Below are 22,115 nucleotides of genomic sequence, written 5' to 3'. Positions count from 1 at the left end.
CCGGTGACTCAATGTCGAAATTGTTGTCAAGTTGACAACAAATGATTATTAGTCAGTATAGCAAATTGTAATAAAAAACTACTTTGCTTACTAAATGCGAGTACATGTGCATTGTCTGTAAACAATTCTGAGGGGTTATCTGTGGTATGCTCTTTTTAAAAGTTAAAAAGTTTCAACTACGCGCTGTGCAATGGGTTGATATTCCCGAATGGCGGGGGCTGTTTCAACTTTTGTCAAAAAATGCATTCAACATTTTATTATTATTATTATTATTATCATTATTTATTCGGCATAAAAACACATACCAAATACAAACATAATCAAAACAAAAACCAGGGACGTATGCCTGGAATTAAAAAAGTTTACAAAAAAAAAAAGACATTAAGAACATTAGACAACAGCAGAAAATAGTAATGACGCAGAATGAGTAAAAATGCAAAACATCCCCCACCTCCGACTTTTTTGTATCTGTTTAGAAAAGAACCTCGGAAAATGATGTTGAGATGATTGAGATAATATACGTAACGTTATTAAAAAGTGAATATGCCCCCGGTTTAGCCCCAAGCCCACACTACGTTCGCCTAATGTAGTAGATGAGACCGTTTGGCCCGCGCTAGCTCTTCACAAGCACAAGTGGAGCCCCCCAGCTCCACACCCGATGTTCAATAATTAATGCAAATGTGTTTTTGAACTATGGAGATAATAACTGTAGGTTGTCATTTCGCTTGTTGATTAGCCCGGCCTAGCATACAAATACGTATTAATTTGTAGATGAACAACAGTAGTCATTATTGCCACCCCCCCCCCACCCCCCTTGGGAAAAGAGGTAGAGAAAAATGATCGGAGTGGCTCAGTTTGGAAACGGCCCCAAATATTACAGTTGTCACGGCTTAACCTACTAGCCTATTTCCTCCGTGGTCATATTGTATCCGTTGTGACAGCACACCCATCATCACAATGTTCTTTTAGATCACCCTTTGCTAATATTAATTGAAAACCGGGTTCCCATTTATCAAAGTTGTCAATTTCAGAAGTTTGACAACAAGAGCGATGTCGGTCACTACCAAAAACCCAAAAGAAACATAACTGGGACAGGAACACCCCCTTAAACGAAATGGAACAGGACACCAGGTGTTTTCTTCAGCAAAACACAAAAACACCGAACAAAGAGGGATTGATACACGTTCGTAGACGTAGACGAAGGAACTTCTGCGCGATTTCTTACCACTGACAAAAGTTATCCAAGCTGTTCGGTATGGAACCCCGAGACATCACAGTTTCCTTATGATATTTGTCGGCAAACTAAACGAAAAGGTAAGAAACTTTTGGTAGAATATGGTACTTGAAATTCCCAACAAACGTATTGCATTGAAATTGGGACGTCTGTGAACTGTGTTTTCATGGAATAGCGGAAGTAATGGGAACACATGTCAACATGCATGAACAGTTAATTTGGTGAATATAATGTTTTTATCCCATTGATTGAGTGTAGCGTGCTGCGAGAGGAGCAAGGAATTTGCATCCGTGGCAGATGTGGCATCATTGTGGAGGAAATCAAGCATACCTTGTTATTATCTAAAAACTTAAAATTTAAAATATGAATGGAATTGTTATTTAATATTGTTTTGAATGTGTTACTGGTATGTAAAATAGGCCCACACTGTGTGCCTGCTGTGCTAATTTGTAATTCATTTGCAAACTATTGACTAGTTTGAGTGAGTGTCCGAACATAACCAAATGTAGATCATAATTAATAGAAAAGGGAAGACGTTGTTCTAATCCATTGATACTTCACAAAAGCTTGCTGCCCTGAACCATGTGACGTAGCAACTGTCTCTACACTCTCTAGTCTTAAGAATCAAACTTAAAGGAACGTTACAGAATTGGTAAGAAAAAAAAATTGTGAAGATCACACGTTTACATAAAACTTACACGGTCTAATGATGATAGTTGAAAACATCCCTTGAAGTATTTCTGTCTGAAATGTCATATTTGATGAGAAATAAACAATCTAACTTCGCGTTTGGAGTTTATCGCTCAGTGAGCGTTTTATTCATTTTTATTTTGGCATCGATGCAATGCAAAATTTGTAATCGGCTTTTTCACTTTTAACTCAGATGGCCGATCGATCTCGAACCTCTACAGGTTTGTCAATATGGTGGATTACATAAAGTGCTTACACTGCCAGCAACTGCATTGTTAGCAAAAACCAATTCTGTAATGTTCCTTTTAACAATACCTTGTGACTGAGCGGTGACTAAGTCTCTTGTGATTGTGACTAAGTCTCAAACACCTCACCAATGGCTCATCGTTTAGGGGGAATGTGGCAAGATATAGACTTAAACTCATAATTTTTTTGACAAAAGATGAACACCTTTACTGCCATTTCAAACCATGGTACAGTTGCTTACATAGCTATTGTTTGGTCACAATTGGGGCTGTGTAATAAATCCCCCAGACTAAAGACTTTTTTTGCAAGCTAGCACAAAGTTGCACTTAGTAGTGGTTGAATGTCAAATCTAAATATGAATAATTACCATGTGTACATGGAGTAGAATGCCAACATTCATGTAACACAATGCAACTCCACACTAATGTCAAACGTTTACTCAAAATACTCGACTGTCAGAAAAAATATTCCACCACTTTACACGGTCAGCAACATCATCAAAATTTGCGCCAAACTTGTTTTTTTATATTTTTTATTTTATTTGCTAAACTACTCGTATGTACACAGTAGTAAAAAATAAAACCAGGACATGTACCTGAACATGTTATTAAAATTTGATATTGTGTTGTTGAAGTTTCACTTTAATTTTTAGCTAGCATTAGTGTGCGGTGCTATTGCCAATGACTGTGTGTTGTATCAGGCTTAACCAATCAGAAAGTTACTGTGCGAAACTTTGAGCAAAACCGAATTTGCAGCTACGTCAACGGCTGCAACTGTTGCTAAGGGTGTCTGTTGCTAAGGACATCATAGCATGATTTGCAGAGATCCAGCCGTAGCTATAGCCACAGCCGTCAATTTGGACACGGTCTTAGTCTGATTGTGAACTTCATCGTCCCCATGTGTGTATTATCTTACCCCGTCATTTTATCTTAGTGGGCCTACAAACTGACGTCTTGCTCAACTCTACTCGAATGCAGTTTAGGGTGACCATGTAGAACATGGTTTGTTTGACCTACCAGTTACGATCTCAAGAATGCAATTGGATTAAATGTACATATATACCACTAAAGAAGACACTGCATGTATGGAGGTAGAAATGCTACATTTATTTACATGTACGTATCATGATCATAATCTGATAATACATCGTTGTTTAATACGTGACAGCGCTGCATTGGTTAATCATAATCAATCATGAACATTGCCATCATCATTCATTACATTTGGTCCTTGCTACATAATACATTGTACGTACATCAATGCTTTTTATTAAGCACTGTCTTCCCATTCAATACATTAGTCATGACGGTATTCCATTAAAACTACATTGTGTACAGGTAGTCTTTATTCACTGCAGTATGCACAGTACAGCTAGCTGTCCTGATTAATTATTTCAACCTTAGAAAGCATGTTTACTTACATATGTACATGTTAAATTGTGTAATGAATGAGGGTATGGCTTTCAGTGGCAGTGTAAACATTGGTACACAAGTGCTGATGCGTACAAATTATAAAAGAATGTTGCAGGCCAGCCCTATGTTCTGGTCAAAATGCTTACTACCAGGCTATAGGTATAATCTACATCTGTTTGATAAATGTGTATTAAAAAAATTAAATGTTAATCCTCTTTGCACCTGTTATTTTATAAAGTAATCTTAATAAGTGCATTGTGTACACTACATTCATTTTTTTCATACTGGACAATTCATTCCAAAATGTACATTCCAAAATAGCTAAAACCAAAAATTTATATTCTTCATCCCTGATAAAAATTTAACATCAACTTTGTATTATTGATGTAGATTATGCAGATCTAAGGGCCCAGTTCTGTAAGCTTCAAAGTACAATTGCATACATGTACTTTTAAGCATTGTTTCCCAAGAGTTGCATCAGTGAAAACGCATCCACCAAACAGAAGATTCCCACTTAACTACTTAATCATTGCATTGAATCTACATCATTACGGTATGTTAACCTACATGTCATTGACAGAGGGAGTGGATACATGTATAAGCTGAACTGAACTGAACTGAATGTGCAAGACTTGCTCCAGACTAGTTTGGAAATTTAATGTCAACACTCTTCCAGTTTCTTTTGTAACATTTGTAGAGTTACGTTCAAATAATCTAATTAACATGTCATTGTAACAGTATGTAGTACAAGTAATCCAAAAGTTACACAATTTTGAGCTGTAGGCTATTCTTTTGTTGAACAATTTTAATGAACAGTTGGGAATTTATAGTCAACACTCTCCCAGTTTCTTTAGTAAAATTTGTAGAAAATCATAACAATAATCTAAAGTCAACAAGTATACAGGTAATCAAATAGTCACAAAATCGGGAACTGGCTTTTTTATTGAACCATTTTAATGCTTTGTTGATTTGATTCTTTTTGGTCACACAGTAAAAATGATGATGATGAATCCACCAATAGAGTGTGACGACACCAACTCAGTAGACACTTTCCAGTCCTTCACTTCCATTGAAGATGACAGGGACAGCATCAATTCGTCCAGTCCCAGTCCGGCTAAGAATCGATCCGGGGTGGTGACTGGTCGGGGAATCACCCTTGGGATGCTGATGGCAGATGGTATCGTGGAGTCGGGGGATGGACTCTTGACCATTGATTACTTGGTAAGACTACGATCCTGAGCATATCTCATTGGGCCCCTGGCCCCACTTCAATGTTTGCTCTCACTGCGTGGTCTGCGGTCCAGATGATCTTTTAAAGCTAACATTGAGCTGAGGAACAGTGGTTATGTTTATCATGTGGCCTAATGCATTTTGGCCGAGATTTTAGACCTTTATCTTGTTGGTTTTCCTAGTTTGACATTATCAGTACTGAGAAACAGAAGTTTAACCAGGTGACATTTGTATTCAAAAGATTCTATATGCAATTGATCATCTGCGTTTTCCCTTCACAGTGGTCCACCGTCCAAATTCCAGTTAAAACACCTGAGGACCAGTCAAAATTCACTCCAAATGGTCCAGGTGGCTAGTTCATTGATTGCCAAGCACCCCTGTTTAATATGAAGAAATAGTGAAAAAGCTGACGGACTAGTGAAATGACAAGCTACGTAACTGGTCCTGCTGGCTTAGGCTAATAAGTGCAATAGGTTATGAGCAAACCCTGAATTCATGAGTACATTTTTTTTTATTTCAGGGGAAGAAATTCACAGCCGATCTGATGGAGAATGGTAAAATCCGATGGTCAGATCAAGAATTCAACTCACCGAGTGCATGGGCAATCCATATCAAGAAACTTGTCAACCCTGCCAAGAAATCAGGGTGCGGTTGGGCTTCTGTAAGTACATGTACATGTAGTTCAGATTCAATTGGCTACTGACTGGCTACTGTTCAGGCAGAAGATAAACTTAGTACCTCCACAGATTTGCTACAATTTTAGAAATGCGGATTCGCAACACGGTATGCACTCAACAGATCACTGCCATTTTCCTGAAAAGCAGTAAACTAAAATCAATCGCATTCCTACTGTGTAGCTTGCAGTTGTACATTGTAAATGAACTGTAGCACCGCACTGGAAAGCCCGATTCATACTTTATGCGAATGCGAAGTGAATTTGACGTGAATTTAACGTCACAACCTTCCTTTTGCAGAGATATACTCAAGTGAGTTGAGCAGAGTTGAACTGCTACTAATTATTTGTTGCAAATTAGTGACGTCAACATTCGCTTTGCATTCGCACTCGCAGCGTATGAACCAGGCTGAAGTTTGGGACCTCTAAATGTCTGATAATAATATGAAGAACTTTTACCAGCCTTAAAAAAAAACTCAGATGTTCAGATTAACATATCACTCTTTAGTAAAGTTTACTCGTCACACTGTAATGGGAATTGGTTGTTTTGAGTCAACAATTGAAAGTTACCCATTACATGTCTTCTTACACCCATTGTCTTCGGACTTCAGAATGTTTTCACTAAATCTCTAATACTGAATGAATTATTTATTTGGCAGGTAAAATACAAGGGGAAAAAGTTGGATCTCCTGAAGTCAACTTGGTTCAGCCAGATGAAAATCAGCATGCCTGGTTTTGAGTCAGTGGTAGGTAGTTTTTTACATTTCCAACTAATGTTTTACTGCAAACTTTATACTCTAGACAAAGGGAACAATATTAAAATGTTGCTGTTCACAGCTTGAAATCAGACCCTTTATTGGGAAAATTGGTTTAAATGTACCAGTCATCGTATATTTTTTTTTTCATTTTATTTTTATGTAATAGATGTAACAATTGCACTATGCATATAACAGGCATGCAACTCTTCCGCGTTTCCGCAGAATTCTTTTTTTTTGTTTTTTTTGTTTTACGTGAAAAAAAAAAAAACGGGAAAAAAAAAAACGGGAAAAAAAAAATATGCCTGGCATTAACAGTGTACAACTACAATCATGTAAAATAAGCCTAGTACATGCTAAAAATGCACCGAAGAGCATAATAAACCTCAACATTTTCTAGGTTACCATTGTGGGTATCATGTCCCGTGGCGTTTCGGCTGACTCGCTCCGCACTTGCCTTGTGCCTTTGAAAATTTTCCTCTATTTTTTCAACGGGCAGTTGCATGCCTGATATAAACAAATCTTATTTTAACGGTTGTACCCCCTCCCCTCACAAACAGTGTTTACTGTGCAAGTTTAATGGATGTAATAACTGCATCAGGGATGAACAATATTATTGTGTTGATTTAAATTGCATGGGTACAACGCTTATTTTTGTATTATGTAATCTTTTGCTTTGACTTGCATGGCTGGAGCCCTCTGCGGGCTGCTTCCCGTTTATAATCATTTTGTTTTGGACCGGAGACTGGTACTGACGTCTTTGTGTGTCTTGACCTACCAACAGATGCACCGTGTACACCGATTTCAATTGAGTCGCATTGAATGCCGTTACTGCCCGGATTTATTTCGAGGGTCACATAAGCTTGTTCCAATGTATACATTCCAATGTGAAAGAAATACACAAACCCACTGTTGTGAATTTTTTGTCGATGTTAAACTTCATAGACAAAGGAAATAAACATTTATGTTAAAAGAATTCCAACAGATGTAACTCAATATTGATGTGCTTTGATTTGATTCTTATCCCACAGCCTGATTTTAAAGAGGAAGAGAACGGTTACACCAATGGGCACACTGATGAGCAACATCAGAATGAACAAGAAGGTAACACAGGGGTGCCTGAAAGCCCAACAGAAAGACCTAACCCTCCTTCATCGGAAGCCACCAAGAGCCAGAAAAGGTACTCACTGTGTTCTGTCAAGAAGTTAAAAAATAATTTTTGTTTAAGGAGTACCCCATGAAAAACAAGCATAATATCCCATAGGGATAGCTACCATGTAAGTGCTACGGTGTACATGTAATTTCAACAGACCTTCCCACGAAAAAAAAAACTGTCTCCATAATGATTTTAATAATAATGACTGGTTTTTGTTTAGTGCTTTATCTACATAAGATATTATCTTTATGTTTATGTGGCGTGTTGGGCCGAGCGGATGAGAGCACTGGGCTTAAGCTCTGGTGTTTCTGATCAGCAGAGTGTGGGTTCGAGTCCAGGTTGGGAAACTTGTGTCCTTTTAAGCTTTACATCCCGTCCGAAGCTTTGATGGATTCTTCACTTCAAATGTTTACTCTCAAATGTTTGAACTTGCAAATAGCATGGTCCAGGAGTGAAGTATCAAGTTCTGCAAATTTAGACAAAATCATGGATGATGGAATGTTGTGGGAAGGGGGCTTTGGGGAAAGCATATTAAGATTAAGACGTGTGTCTAAAGAAATCTCTCACTAAATGAACCTTCAAAATTCAAATCAAATTTCTATCAGTAAGCATACTTGAAACAGGACAATAAAACAGTTTATGTGTAACTACTTACCAGTAGTGGTCATAAACTTACTTCATTAACTTTGATTTCAAAACCTTTTTGGACCAGATTATCTGTGTGGATATTTAGTACCGGTATATATTTATCAGAGAGTCACCTTTAAGATTGGAAACCCATGAATTTTGCTGCACCATGTTTTTCTTGTGTGTTTATAAACCATTGTATAACATTACCAGTATCTTCAGTCATACGAGGTAAATAAAAAATGTAAAAAATTTGATTACATATCATTTCAAAATAGGGTTGGTAGATCAGGATTTTGTTTATTAAATTTTTTGGGTGGGGTTTTATATGAAAACAATTATATTTCATTTAAATATGACGTCGGAGCGGAATGACAAGTTTAGGGGTGCGCAGTAAAATTACGGTCGACCGGGTAACTGAAAACAGAAAATTTGTTGTTTTGGCTAAAAGTAAATAACCTTTCGGTGAAAGTAAACAATTCCATTGAGAATTTTGTATAGATTGCTTGTAAAAATATCCTTATTTAATGCATCAGTAGCTTACATTGAAGGACACTGGTCATTCTACTGGTACTATCAGCGTATCTTCCTTAAAGGAAAGGAAAGGAAAAGAAAACGCAGTTGAAGATTGTCCGGGGAAAGGGATACAAATATTATTATTACAAAATTAATATTTCAGTCCTCTATTCTGTCAACTGTGAGAAAATAACATTAATTTTGGCAAGTAAGCAATAATAAGCAAATTAAAAAAATGCTTGATAGTCTTTATGCAGTTTACACAAAAAAGACCAAGGTGATCGCTTAAAACATGAATAACCTTTTATTTTGTATCCACAGAAAATTCAGTGAAAGTGACGGAAGCATACATAAGGAGGGTGAGTGATCCTCATAGTCTTTCAAATCATTATTTTGCTATTGCTTATACATGCATTGTGCATTGTTTTCTTGTTTCTGTTGAATATTGGACACAATATTTGCCTTTAACCCTCCCACTGATACACCATTCAAAACCATCTAACGTTTACAACCCCATTGTTTTTGTACACACATGGCAGTACCATTTGAGCAGGGTTGATGATAAGCTGTACTACCACTCAAAACCATTCAGATGGTTTTGAGCTGTGCATACACTGTACCTGTGTGTATTACAGTAGCTGAATGGTTTTCGCTGGTCAGCAAGCTGTTTAACAAATCCTGTAGTGTCTATGACATACATGTAGTGTGTTGTAGTCTCGTAGCTATGGGCATATTGGTCACCACCACACCGCCTGGTGTCACTCAGTCATGACATAGTGGGATCCTTGATGCTCCACTTAAAACAATCCTCATAGGATTCTGTACGAGCTGCACCACCATTCAAAACCATTTGGGGAACCAACTGTGTGCACAGCTATCGTACCTTTCAAAACCATTCACTTGAATGGTTTCAAGTAGGCCTGGGCGAATTATTCGAATATCCGGTTAATGGCGAATAGGTTTTCCTATCCGTAACCGCGAATGCCTTTTTTTTCTTAACCGGATATCCGCATAGGGCATGAATAGCTATTTATAAACCGGATAGTTCTGTAATTACAACCAAGTAACCGGATATTCTTTAATATCCGAATATCCGCGGACGTCGGGTGACAACTGATATGAATGTTTTGTCTGTATCCTTATGAAACTTCTATTAAGACAGCATAAAACAGCATATATTAAGTATTTAACTATGCTCACCTCCATGAAGAGTTAAAATAATGACATTTCCGGCGTATTTTGTTCAAAGATTACAAAAGTTTTCCTTCACGTAGAGTCAACCACGATCAAAAGAAAAAGCAAATCGCCATCTTTAAATGAGATCCGGTCATTTTTATGAATGAACCGAGTGACACTGTCTAAAACTAATATCAATCCGCCCATAAGATCTCAATCACAAACGAACAGCGCCCTCTAGCAGCGAAAAAAACTATTCGAATATCCGGTTAATTTCGGATAGTTGGCCAGCGGTATCCGAATAACAAAATTTCACTATTCGCCCAGCACTAGTTTCAAACAGTGGACACTATTGGTAATTGTCAAAGACCAGTCTTCTCACTTGGTGTATCTCAACATATTCATAAAATAACAAACCTGTGAAAATTTGAGCTCAATCGGTCAACGAAGTTGCGAGTTAGTAATGAAAGAAAAAGCACCCTGGTCACACGGAGTTGTGTGCTTTCAGATGCGTGATTTCGAGACCTCACTGAAAAATTGAGCTCAATCGGTCAACAAAGTTGACGAGATAGTAGGCCTAATGACAGAAAAAACATCCTTGTCACACGACGTTGTGTGCTTTCAGATGGTTGATTTCAAGACCTCAAATTCTAAATCTGAGGTCTCAAAATCAAATTCGTGGAAAACTACTTTCTCAAAAACTACGCCACTTCAGAGGAAGCCGTTTCTTACAATGTTTTATACTATCAACCTCTTCTCGTTACCAAGTGAGGTTTTATGCTGATAATTTTTTTGAGTAATTACCAATAGTGTCCACTGCCTTTAATCAGAAAATTCTGAAAACGATAAGCACTTAATGGAGAAACTTTTTGCACTTAATGGAGAAACTTATTCTGCTTTGTGCTATATGCGTGAAATCAAATTTTGATCTTATAACCACATAGGAAACTGACTGGTAAATGAAAAGTGTGAGGATCCTCTAATTGTCCCTTTCCAGGTTGTATCAAAATTTGGGTGTGATCCCTGGCTAAACAACAGACAAAATAGGGAGACCGCCAACATAGGGCTAGTCGAGCTCAGTTGGTTGTGCGCCGTATGTTAGTCCGGAGGTCGTTTGTTCGAGTCCCACTCTAGTAAATTTTTCTTTGTTCAACCCCAAATCAACTTAAAAGTAGTTCACTTTTAATCATTGTAGACTGTGTTTTTTCTGTCAGGTTTTGCGCATTCATTCAAGAAACACGATTTAAAAGAAAGAAGAATTGTCAAGTTTGCTGATGTGACAAAAGAGGACTCAGATAGGCAAGTGAATAGATTTTGTGTTTGTTGGTTAATGCACATGGTTTTCATTTTGGAAACAGGACTGGTGTAATTTTACAATTTAAGACTTGCTCATGATGTATCATAATGACCTCACTGGTGGAATGAACAAAACTTTACACGTCTGTATTGCAGCAATGACATTTAGAAGTTTTGGGTTTTCTGTTGCTAGTGTTGTAAAAAACTGAGCGAATCCTGTTTTTGAAGGTGTTCCCAGAGACCATTCTTATAAATGAAACATTTATTTTAACTGGTAAAGGGGATAGTAACATGTACATTTTTAGTTCCTAAGATCCCCTAACTAATATTTAAAACTACTGTTTTGTTCCCTTTTGTAGGAGTCCCAATACTTTAGTTGAGTGTCTTCCTTTTAGTTCAGTCGGTAGAATGCAACCATTTACAGTTTCAGCAACAACAAACTGTCTCCTTGTTATGGTAAGTCAACGAAACAGCCTCCTCATCAAATCCATGCAGTAATTCTTTTCTTTGCAAAGTGAAGACCTTCTCAAATCTTAACACTTTTTGGAAGATACCATCTTGTGGATAATCACTGTAGAATTACATGGTCAGATTCAGTTTTGTTAAGCGTACTGGTTTACCAACAGATAGAAACATTTTTAAGAGAATTACACTGTATGTTTATTAGAAAATAGGTGCATCACACGAAACTGAATTTGACTTCGTAATTCCTCTTTAACGAGATGCAATAGCAAGTAATGAGTTGATGCATCTGTTGCCTTGAAGATACAGCTTAAAGCTTTGTTCATACTTCCTGCGAATTTTATGTGATACGAATTTTGACCTCACAGCCCTGCTTTCTCTGCAAATGTTTAAGAGGTCATTCAATGGCCTAATTAATCAGTTACTTAAAAAAGGAATGATACTCAAGACGACCACTAATTGTATTACTCAAGTAATCATGCTAATTTCAAGGTATTTTTGTGAAGGAATATAATTGAGATTGGATATTATTACTCCTTATGTAGGAGACATACGCCTTTTGGCGATAGTTCTTTTTTTAAAATACTTTTATTCTCTCCTGGGCACCCCACTGTTGTTTTACTTTGTTTTTTAAAATATTTTTAATGTAAAAAACTACCTACCACTGACTCAAAACCAGGCATGCTGATTTTCATCTGGCTGAACCAAGTTGACTTCAGGAGATCCAACTTTTTCCCCTTGTATTTTACCTGCCAAATAAATGTTTAATGTGTACATGCATGTGTTTGCCCAAATAAATATTATTATTATTACTATGATGATCCTCATGTTTTATTTACTTTGCCGGTTACACAGAGACATTTTGAGATTTGTTTTATGGGTGGTCAGGTTAGCGTAGTGGTACATTGCCTCACCTTCTACCTCTAGGACCGCAGTTCCAACAGGTTTTCAGTCCCTACCTGACTGTGTGGGTTTTCCCCTGGAATAGGTTTTCCTCCCACATCCAAAACTGAAACTTCTTTCTTTGTCTTCTCTCCGTTTGAGTTCTTGGCTGGTGCAGTGATTCAGTTATTTCGCTTTTCTGATAATCCTTCGCTTCACGACCAGAATCAATAAATGATATGCTTAAAGAATGATTACAGCGGGGCCCAATTTCATAAAGCCTGTAAGCACAAAAATTTGCTTAGCATGAAAATTCATTCAAATTTTAATTTGTTGCATATTGCTTATTACTGCATATTGGTTGGTAATCCTGTTTTTATTAAGAAAGAAATGTCATGCTAAGCAAATGTTTGTGCTTACAGGCTTTATGAAATTGGGCCCTGATCATCTCATACAGTCCTGCTTAGTTTAAACAATAGACTGCAAAATGAAAAGCCCTATGTTTTTATTTTATTTTTTTGCAGGATTTCCATTGTCATCTAACAACCAGTGAAGTTGTTGGATACCTCGCAGGAAAGTGGGATCCAAATACTCAACGTAAGTCTTTACATTTCTCACTGAACAAACTAGAATTTACCCAACACCGTGGTTTGTTGTTCAATGTTGAATATGCATCAAAAACTGGGTGAAAAACAACATTTTGTGGAGGTTAATTTGAGAAATTTTTTCTCTATTTTGAAAGTACAGTAAGCCAACTGGAAATCGCTTTCACAAACGCTAGGATTAATCCTTTCTCGAGTTGAACGAGTAACTCGTTCTAACTTAGGATGGGTTCAATGCGTCCTACTGGATACGGAACTTAAGTCCTAAGATTAATCCTAAGTTAGGAAGAGTTTGGTGAGATTGACGGCTGTTAACAGAAGTAATTTTGATCCTTCATAATGGTTTAGTCAGTCAATCTTCTCCATTGCTACGAGACGGTGGTGTCAAGAAGAGCAAATATGCTTCACATAATGATGAGCATTAACAATGAATTTTGTTTGATGTCTTGTTTGGGGGTAACTCATTGTTGTGTGATAACAAATTCCAAAGGGCAATTTGAGATTGACAAAAAGCATAGTACATGTAATTGCCTTTGTAATTTCATTTCCACTTGTTTTTTGTTGTTGCAATGAACAGATATGTCAGTGCTTCAAGCTTTTCCATGTAGATGTCGGTTAGGAGATAAGAGGAAAGCATTTACAGTGGAAGAAGAGGTTGGTTGATTTTATATAACACCCAAGCATATCCTTGCCATTTGATTGGAGGATTGTCCGTCACGTGATAACAAATAAAAGTACCATTGCACGCTGAGTCACTCACCGTGCTTTTTCGTTCCATCCGAAAAGTACCATTGCACGCTGAGTAAAAACATCACTGCGTGCGCGTGTCTTTGTAACGCAGCAGTGTTACTGCAAGGAATAATATTAGTAAAATTACTAATACTATACTAGCATCTGGATTCTACAATTAAAAATTGTAGGCCTACGCTTTGTTTGTTTTGAAAGTTGTATCTTTCAATCAAAATGACAAAGATCTACTTGGATGTTATATAAAACAAATAATGAATGTTTTTCATTCGTGCAATGGTGCGAATATGTTCATTCGTTGAAAGCTGGAATGTTCCATTCAACTCATGAACATATTCGCACCATTGCACTCATAAACATTCATTATGTGTATACTATTACTCTGAAGAAAACTTGTCTGAGATTTTTTAACAGTGATGGACCCTGTCACACTACAGTCTTAACTCTTATGTGTTTAACACCTGGGTGTACTTAGAGACAGGGATATGAAAGGGTTCAAATCATATTTTTTTTATTTTTATAATTTTGGCCGAGTCTAGTGCACCATATTCAAGTTCTGTCGTTCACAGAATTTTGGTTCAAATCCAAACCCGGTGGGTCAAAATGCTTGTATCCTTGAGCAAGATACTTAAAGGCAGTGGACAAGTAATTACTCAGAATAATTACTAGCATAGAACCTCACTTGGTCACAAGTAATGGGGAGCTGTTGATAGTATAAAACATTGTGAAAAAACGGCTCCCTCTGAAGTAACAGAGTTTTTTTTCCACGATTTTAATTTTGAGACCTCAGATTTAGAATTTGAGGTCTCGAAATCAAGCATCTGAAAGCACACAACTTTGTGTGACGAGGGTGTTTTTACTTTCATTATTATCTCGCAACCTCGACGACCAATTGAGCTCAAATTTTCACAGGTTTGTTATTTTATGCATATGTTGAGATACACCAAGTGAGAAGACTGATCTGTGACAATAGTGTCCAGTGTCTTTAACCATAAATGCTCTGTCCTTAGGATTGGATGAAGCCATAGGTCCGGTATTCTATGTTAAGTAGTGCATAAAAAAGAACCCAGAGAACACTCGTAATGGAAGAGTAGGGTTTTACCCCTGTGTTTGTGGTTCATTGCAAGCACCCTTGTTTACAGGTTTTCTCAGGCTTCTCAGTGATTAAAGCCATTGTACACTTTCGGTAAACAGTATTGTCCAAAGGCCCACACTTTGTGTATCACAACTTATAAATTTAGGCTCAATCGGTCGTCAGAGTCGAGAGAAAATAACGGGAAAACCCACCCTTGTTTCCGCGCGTTTCGCCGTGTAATTCTCGATGTTGAGAATTGTTTTAATGTTTTCTCAAAAAAGTAAAGCATTTCATGGAATAATATTTCAAGAGAAGTCTTTCACCCATGCTTTCTGTAAACCCTGTAAGTTATTTGTAAATCTGTGAACTTTTTTTTTTTTCTGTACCGAAAGTGTCCAATGGCTTTAATTTCGCTTTCAAAGCATCCTTAGTTTCATTTCTAGAAATTGATCATAATAATAATAATGGATAGATTGCCAGACATAGCTACAAATTTATAGCACTGTTATTTTGGAATACCACTACGGCCATATGACCCAATAAATTGACCCTCTTCTGCCTGAGCGTAAGGTGTACTGTGGTGTAACGCAGTGTAATGTCAAATGTGTTTAATTCATTCACAGATTCGAAAGGCAATAGCATTGCGTGGTCTTCAACTTGTTGGCTGGTACCACAGTCACCCATGCTACCCTGCACAACCATCATTGAAAGATATTCAAACACAGATGGATTACCAACTCCAGATGAAGGGAGAGGGAACCGTCTACCAGCCATGTTTAGCTTTTGTATGTTGTAAGTAACAAGCTTGCATCTCTCTCTCTTTAAAAAAAAAAAAAAAGGTTATTCTTTCTTTTGTCAAATAATACACAAAAAGGGAAACTGACTGTAAACTTTAGACATGATTTGGGGTGGAAAAAAAAGAAAAATTGACTAGAGCAGGATTTGAACCAACGACCTCCGGATTAACGTGCCGGTGCTCTGTCAACTGAGCTATCCAGCCCTATTTTGGCGGTCTCCCTATTTCTCAATACCTTTGTTCAGAGCGCCGGTCAGAAGCCATTCAACCATACAAAGATATTGACAAATAGGGGGACCCCAAACATAGGGCTCAGTTGGTAGAGTGCTGGCACGTTAGTCCGGACGTCGATGGTTCAAACCCCACTCTAGTTAATTTGCCTTAGTTCAACCCAAATCATCTTCTTCTTTTTTCTCAAAATACTTCAATAAGATGTAAGTTTTTGAGCTTGTTTTAAAGACACTGGACACTTGGTATTTGTCAAAGACCAGTCTTCTCACTTGGTGTATCTCAACATATGCATAAAACAACAAACCTGTGAAAATTGTCGCAAAAAGTTGTGTGCTTTCAGATGCTTGAGTTCGAGACCTCAAATTCTAAATCTGAGGTCTCGAAATAGAAAATTGCTTCTTTCTCGAAAACTACTTTACTTCAGAGGGAGCTGTTTCTCACAATGTTTTATACTATCAACAGCTCCCCATAACTCGTTACCAAGTAAGATTTTATGCTAATAATTATTTTGAGTAATTACCAATAGTGTCCACTGCCTTTAAGATGTTTACTTTTCAGAGTTAAAGTAAATGGATTACCAAAAATTGGGTGTCAAACAGTGTATTTGTGTGAATACAATACTGACTTGTTTCTTTGTAAACACAGATGTGAAGTTCATGTCTTAATTATTTTGGATTTAATATATATGTAATGGTTTTATGTGTAATATTTGTTTTTATCTGTTATTCACAGCACCTTTCAACCTCCACAAACCAAATAAAGAATCCAGTCTGAAAGCGTTCTGGGTGATGCCACAAATAGAGGTATGTATAGAAATTACATTTCTTGGGATGGAATGGGCAGACTTGAATTATTAAAGCAGAAAAATATTGCTTAATACCATAATTTGGCTTCATAATGAAGCTGTTTTATAGTTATAAGAATCCAGGATGACCACCCGGTCAAGATTGTTATAAAATGTTTTCTTCGGTGGGTATGTTTACATACCAATACTCAATTGTTTTGTCATTCCTGTGTAGGATCGTGGCCGTAGTTGCCGTGGCATGCCAATGACGATGAACTTCAACTGGCAGTCCGACATCTTCCTGACTCAGGAAACATTGTTAGAAATGGTGAGTTAGTCATTCAGCCTAGGGTAGATGATAGTAATAATAACAATCATAATGGTGGCTTCCTATATGGCGCTCATATCCGTCACTCAGTGATGCGCAAGGCGCTTTATCACTTATTTTCCTGTGAGGTATTTTGGACTGTGAGCATAGCTCTTATATCAAGCAGCCTGTATTCAACATACAATAGAGCATAGAGATGCGTCATGGCCAAACAGTTAAGAGCACGGGACTCAATGTCTGGTGCTTCTGATCAGCTGAGTGTGGGTTCGAGTCCTGGTCATGACACTTGTATCCTTCAGCAAGATACTTTACCATAATTACTTTGTACCTCAGATGGGACGTTAAGCCGTAGGTGCTGTGTAACAGGATTGGTAGTTCACGTAAAAGAACCCTGAACACTTATCTTAGAAGAGAAGGGGTTGCGCACTGTTTCTGTATCACATAGGAAGCACCCTAGTGCATGATTCCGACCTCGGTCGACTAGAGAGAGAGATAGGAAGCACCCTATGTGAACAAGTTTCGTCAGGCTTACATGTTGTATTCCTTGTATAGTTTCCCATAACGCGACCTTTGGTCGCCATGGGAATTTCTCTTAAATTACAAACAATGAATGAATGGAAAAGTGTGCCCTTTTGAGTGGTAAAGTTGAAGAGTTATTCACTGTTTTGATTTTTGTTACCCACAGAAATACCTAGTGGACTTTTACAAGGATGGTCCTGACATGGTGCAATTCTCAGATACATGGTTTAAATCTGATACATTCCTAGACAAATTGAAGGTAAATAAATTTTAAAGATTTGAACTCTACATGACACAGATCACTTCACGTGTGTAGATTTTATATGCAATGAGGATATCCATCTGTTTGTTTGTTTGTTGGGGTGTTTGTTTGTTTATTTGTTTACATTTGACATTCCAAACAACAGAACTTGGCAAAGCTCCCTCAAGGGCATATTATTGCCAAGCTAGCTGGCAACAGCCAATCTCTCTCATGCAAACATTGTTTTATCGTCTATGCTTATGAGTTGCTTAAATCAACAAATTGCGATTCAGTAACTAGATGACAAAGCTTATTCTAGTTGCGAAACCAGCTGTTAGCTTGGCCAGATTCGAGTCCACAATGTTGTGATTGCAAGTCCAACAGTCTTACCCTTAAAGGCAGTGGACGCTATTGGTAATTACTCAAAATAATTATTAGCATAAAACCTTACTTGGTGACGAGTAATGGGGAGAGGTTGATAGTATAAAACATTGTGAGAAACGGCTCCCTATGAAAGAAAGTGATTTTCGAGAAAGGAGTAATTATCCACAAATTTGATTTCGGAGACCTCAGATTTAGAATTTAAGGTCTCGAAATCAAGCATCTGAAATCAAGTGTTTTTTCTTTCATAATTATCTCGCAACTTTGACGACCAATTTGAGCTCAAATTTTCACTGGTTTGTTATTTTATGCATATGTTGAGATACACCAACTGAGAAGACTAGTCTTTGACAATTACCAATAATGTCCACTGCCTCTAACCACGATGACCAACTGCCTTTAATGTATAAGAAATTTGTGGTTAAATGTTGTATTGTCACAGTGCTGTAATGGTGTAAATTCTGCAAAGAAACTTATCGTTGGCATTCTACACATGTCATGGGTGATAAATCATGCTTGTTTCAGTCAAAATCAGTTAATCGACCAATCAACATGATAATCAAACAAAGGATTAATTAATCAATCAATCAATCAATCAATCATTGATACTTTTTTTGTTCTGCATTGGTTTTTTTATGAGGAAAATAACAAACATTTGTGTTGTAACAACTGAATACAAAAAGAGCAGTTGAATGAATTAACAGAATGAAAACTAGATTATGTCAAAATTAACAGAGTGAAAACTCTCTCTCTCTCTCTCTTTCATGAAGGGCTCTCTGGCGAAGAAGTTTCCCAAAGACCAGACTGATGGACGGTTGCTAGACTACATCCACAATCTTCTGGTCTCACCAAAGACATAACACTAGAGTATCCAAAGATAGCATGGACTGTTAATTCCACCCGCCCTCTTGGTCATGCTTTAATAACGGACCGAGTCGTTCGTGCAGGGTCGTGGGGGAGGGAGCTTCGCTGGCCCCCACGAGCACTTCCCTACTACGAAGGCCTCCGACTCAGTACTTTGACGTGCTCCAGGGGAAGACTGCCCTTGCACCAAGTCCAGGCCGTGTCCTGGGCCCTCAACCCAGATGGGCAAGGGCCTGCCTTCCCTCTCGGTCATGCTTTAATAACGGACCGCGTCTAAACAAGTGATGATGTCCTTAGGAGAGAGAGGCCAACCAAAGATTTCCGTTTTGGCCTCATAGAGCCTCGAGCTGCTTCCAGTTCCACAGAAGTATCATGATGATGTTCCTTTGAGCGAGTTTCCTGACCTTCAAATACAGGACTCTTTTAAGAGACCAGTAAAATGGTTTTGTGTCAGGAAAGTTGTGCATGTTTTGTGTTGACATAACACAGGGGGTTCTGGTCTTTTAACATGGAACTATTTCACATGTTATGATTTCCAAAGATGAAGCGAGGATCAGGAGCTACTTACAGCATACTATGTCAAGATGATTAGTGTCTATGCTGGTAACATGTCCATCAGTAACATAGCAATAAAGCAAAAATATAGCCTACAAAGTATAAGTAAACAAAACATGAATTTCCCGATTGCATAGGAAACCCGTGTATACTTCATGCAACTTTTCCTCAGATCAGCTGATTTCCTTTTTTTTTCATTCTCAGTTTTGCCATTCCAAATTGAAAACTACAGTACAAAATCATTGAAATTTTGTATCTTCCTCTTTTTTTTGTGCAGTTACAGTTTCATGCCTGATACTTACATGTATAGAAGCTGGGGATCACGCATTAGACTAGTAAGGAGAAAACTGCTTATACATGTACAGCTAGCTATGTACATGTATGTTTTCATCGCAGACTATGTGAATGGTATACAGATAGGTCAGATATTGTTAACAAAGAGCCGTGTGAACTTGGCCTCTATCGTAGAAGACAAATACACATAATAGTAAGAAGTACTGCAACTTATCAATACGCGATTGTCACAATGATAAACAGTGCAGCTTATCAACAGCAAGTTCCCTCAACAATAAGCAGTGCATCATCCATACAGTGGGATTCTGCCATGGGAAGACCTTTTGCAGATATAGTTACGACCTAGCTGGGAACTGTGGTTTGGATCTCTGTATAGGTATGCAGTGACAGCCAGCATTTGTGACTTGTGCAGATAACATTGCAACTTACTCGGAATTTCATTTAGAAAATGTGCATAGCCGTGCTTTGACGAAGAAGTGAATGTTAATATGCAAATTTGTCAGTGTAAGGATAATCTAATGCTCCTTTTCACATGGTATTTCAAAGAAGAGTTTTGAAATGTAATATTTTTAAAAGGTACTACATTCCGTCAGTCTTGTTGCATGTGTTTCAGTATCATTCTTTTCACGAGGGTTTTGTCAAGTTTTCTGTCATTCAAATTTAACAAAAAATAATTTTCTTCTTTGCTTCTTAGAAAGGATACCCAAGTCCTAATCTGTCACCGAACTCTGCACGTTCAATTTAAACATATCTCGGCGTAGAATTTTTTAGACATGTTTAAATAATTTAAGTTACACTATCTGAATGTGGAAATGGAATCAAACTGGGCTCGATTTCACAAAACATTAAGATTCATCTCAAAATGGATTTGTCAATATTTTCATAATGATTTTGTTGTTGTGGCAACACACTTTGCTGAGCAATTAAGATTGCAATTGAGTCGGCTGTACTAGTAAAAAGGACTAATTACTCGGCATCCTATCAAATAGCATAGCAACTTAAAGACACAAGCTTGAAGACTGGGCAAACAGGGATTTCAACCCCAAAGTTATCAACTCTAGAAGCTGTACAATGCACTAGGCACGCTGGAATAGAAGCCCAGGGGTGGATTTCACAAAGAGTTAACAGGCATGTGAGACTTCCTCGTTTCAGCTGACTTCCTCTTTTTTGGTTTTGATTTTCCTCTTTTTTTCTTCATCTTCCGTGTACAAAAGTATAGGAATATTATCTTTTCCTCTTTTTTTCTTGCCTGGTATTATCTCTTCCTCTTTTTTTCATGGGAAGTAACTCACATATCTGAGTTAAGACTAGTCTTCCATAAGTTTGTAATAGGACTGGTCTTAAGTTAGGACTAGTCTTATCTCTTTGTGAAATCAACCCCATGAAGCATTTACACATTTTGTTTTATGTTGCTGTGCGCATCCTGAAGTTAGGAAACTGATCATACTGAATCGTCTTAAAGGAATTGTTAATAGTTCCCTTCTACAGGGCAACACACCAAGTATGAATCCAAGGTATTTCCATGTAAAGTAGCTTCACATGTTTTTCAGGCTTTTAATTTTGAATTGCATTGCACTTGGAGAAACTTTTTAGATCACAAGTTTATAAAAAGTTTAACAGCCTAAGTTACTGATCAGCACTTACATGTAAAGTAACATTTATGACAGCATGTCTCCAATTAATGTGTTAACTTGGATTTCCAAAATAATCTACCTCTAAATTTTGGGATTGTTAAATCAAAGTTCATTCTCTTTGTCCATGTGTGGAACTCAAGTCGACGATAACTAGAGCAGGCTAGTCAAAGTGTTGGGACCAATTAAGAACTCACTCTGTGGTAGTTAAGTTAGATCGAGAAGTCCTGGCCGAATTTCTACCTCTCCAGGTAGTTCTTTTCCAGAACTAAGTAGTCCTCGAAATCTACTCTGCGGCAGTAGAGTTAATAGCAAAACAAGTTCTCAAGAAGAAATCTACACAGTAAGGTACATGAAGTACACATGATGTTACCGCAAACTGCATACATATAATGGGAGACTTTCTGGGACGATAGAGGGCAGCAGACTTACCGGGTAAATCCATTGTTCTCAGAATTATGTTCAGAACTACGTAAACAATGGAAATTTACCCGGTATGTCTGCTGCCGCCTAGCGTTGGAAAGTCTCCTATTGTATCATGACAAATTGGGCGGGTTCTCATTGTGTTGTGTAGGATTCTTAAAATACCCAAACACCTAAACACATGTTAAATTTCTTTCAAATAGTACCATTGAGTTGGCTCAACTTAGAAGGATGGTGTGTAAACTCTTTTTTCTTTCTTTCCACTCTTATTTGGATAAATTTACAGCCA

At 37.6% G+C, this 22,115-nt stretch overlaps 1 protein-coding gene across 1 annotated transcript; it reads left to right on the top strand.

Moving 5' to 3' along the window:
* The first annotated feature begins 1,178 nt into the window (after window positions 1–1,178).
* LOC117291171 (MPN domain-containing protein-like) lies at window positions 1,179–21,837 on the top strand. The gene is made up of 15 exons (XM_033772743.1): window positions 1,179–1,314; window positions 4,574–4,803; window positions 5,333–5,473; window positions 6,145–6,231; window positions 7,272–7,420; window positions 8,861–8,898; window positions 10,930–11,014; window positions 11,371–11,467; window positions 12,880–12,952; window positions 13,535–13,611; window positions 15,403–15,571; window positions 16,539–16,609; window positions 16,826–16,918; window positions 17,604–17,696; window positions 18,830–21,837. The coding sequence occupies exons 2-15, from the start codon at window positions 4,579–4,581 to the stop codon at window positions 18,917–18,919; spliced, it is 1,488 nt and encodes a 495-aa protein (XP_033628634.1). The 5' UTR covers window positions 1,179–1,314; window positions 4,574–4,578; the 3' UTR covers window positions 18,920–21,837.
* The last annotated feature ends 278 nt before the right edge of the window (window positions 21,838–22,115 follow it).

This window comes from Asterias rubens, chromosome 6 (assembly GCF_902459465.1).
Source record: "Asterias rubens chromosome 6, eAstRub1.3, whole genome shotgun sequence".
In the NCBI taxonomy this organism is placed as follows: Eukaryota; Metazoa; Echinodermata; class Asteroidea; order Forcipulatida; family Asteriidae; genus Asterias; species Asterias rubens.
The sequence above is the reverse complement of the archived record's forward strand: the minus strand, read 5'-3'. Positions and strand labels throughout refer to the sequence as shown.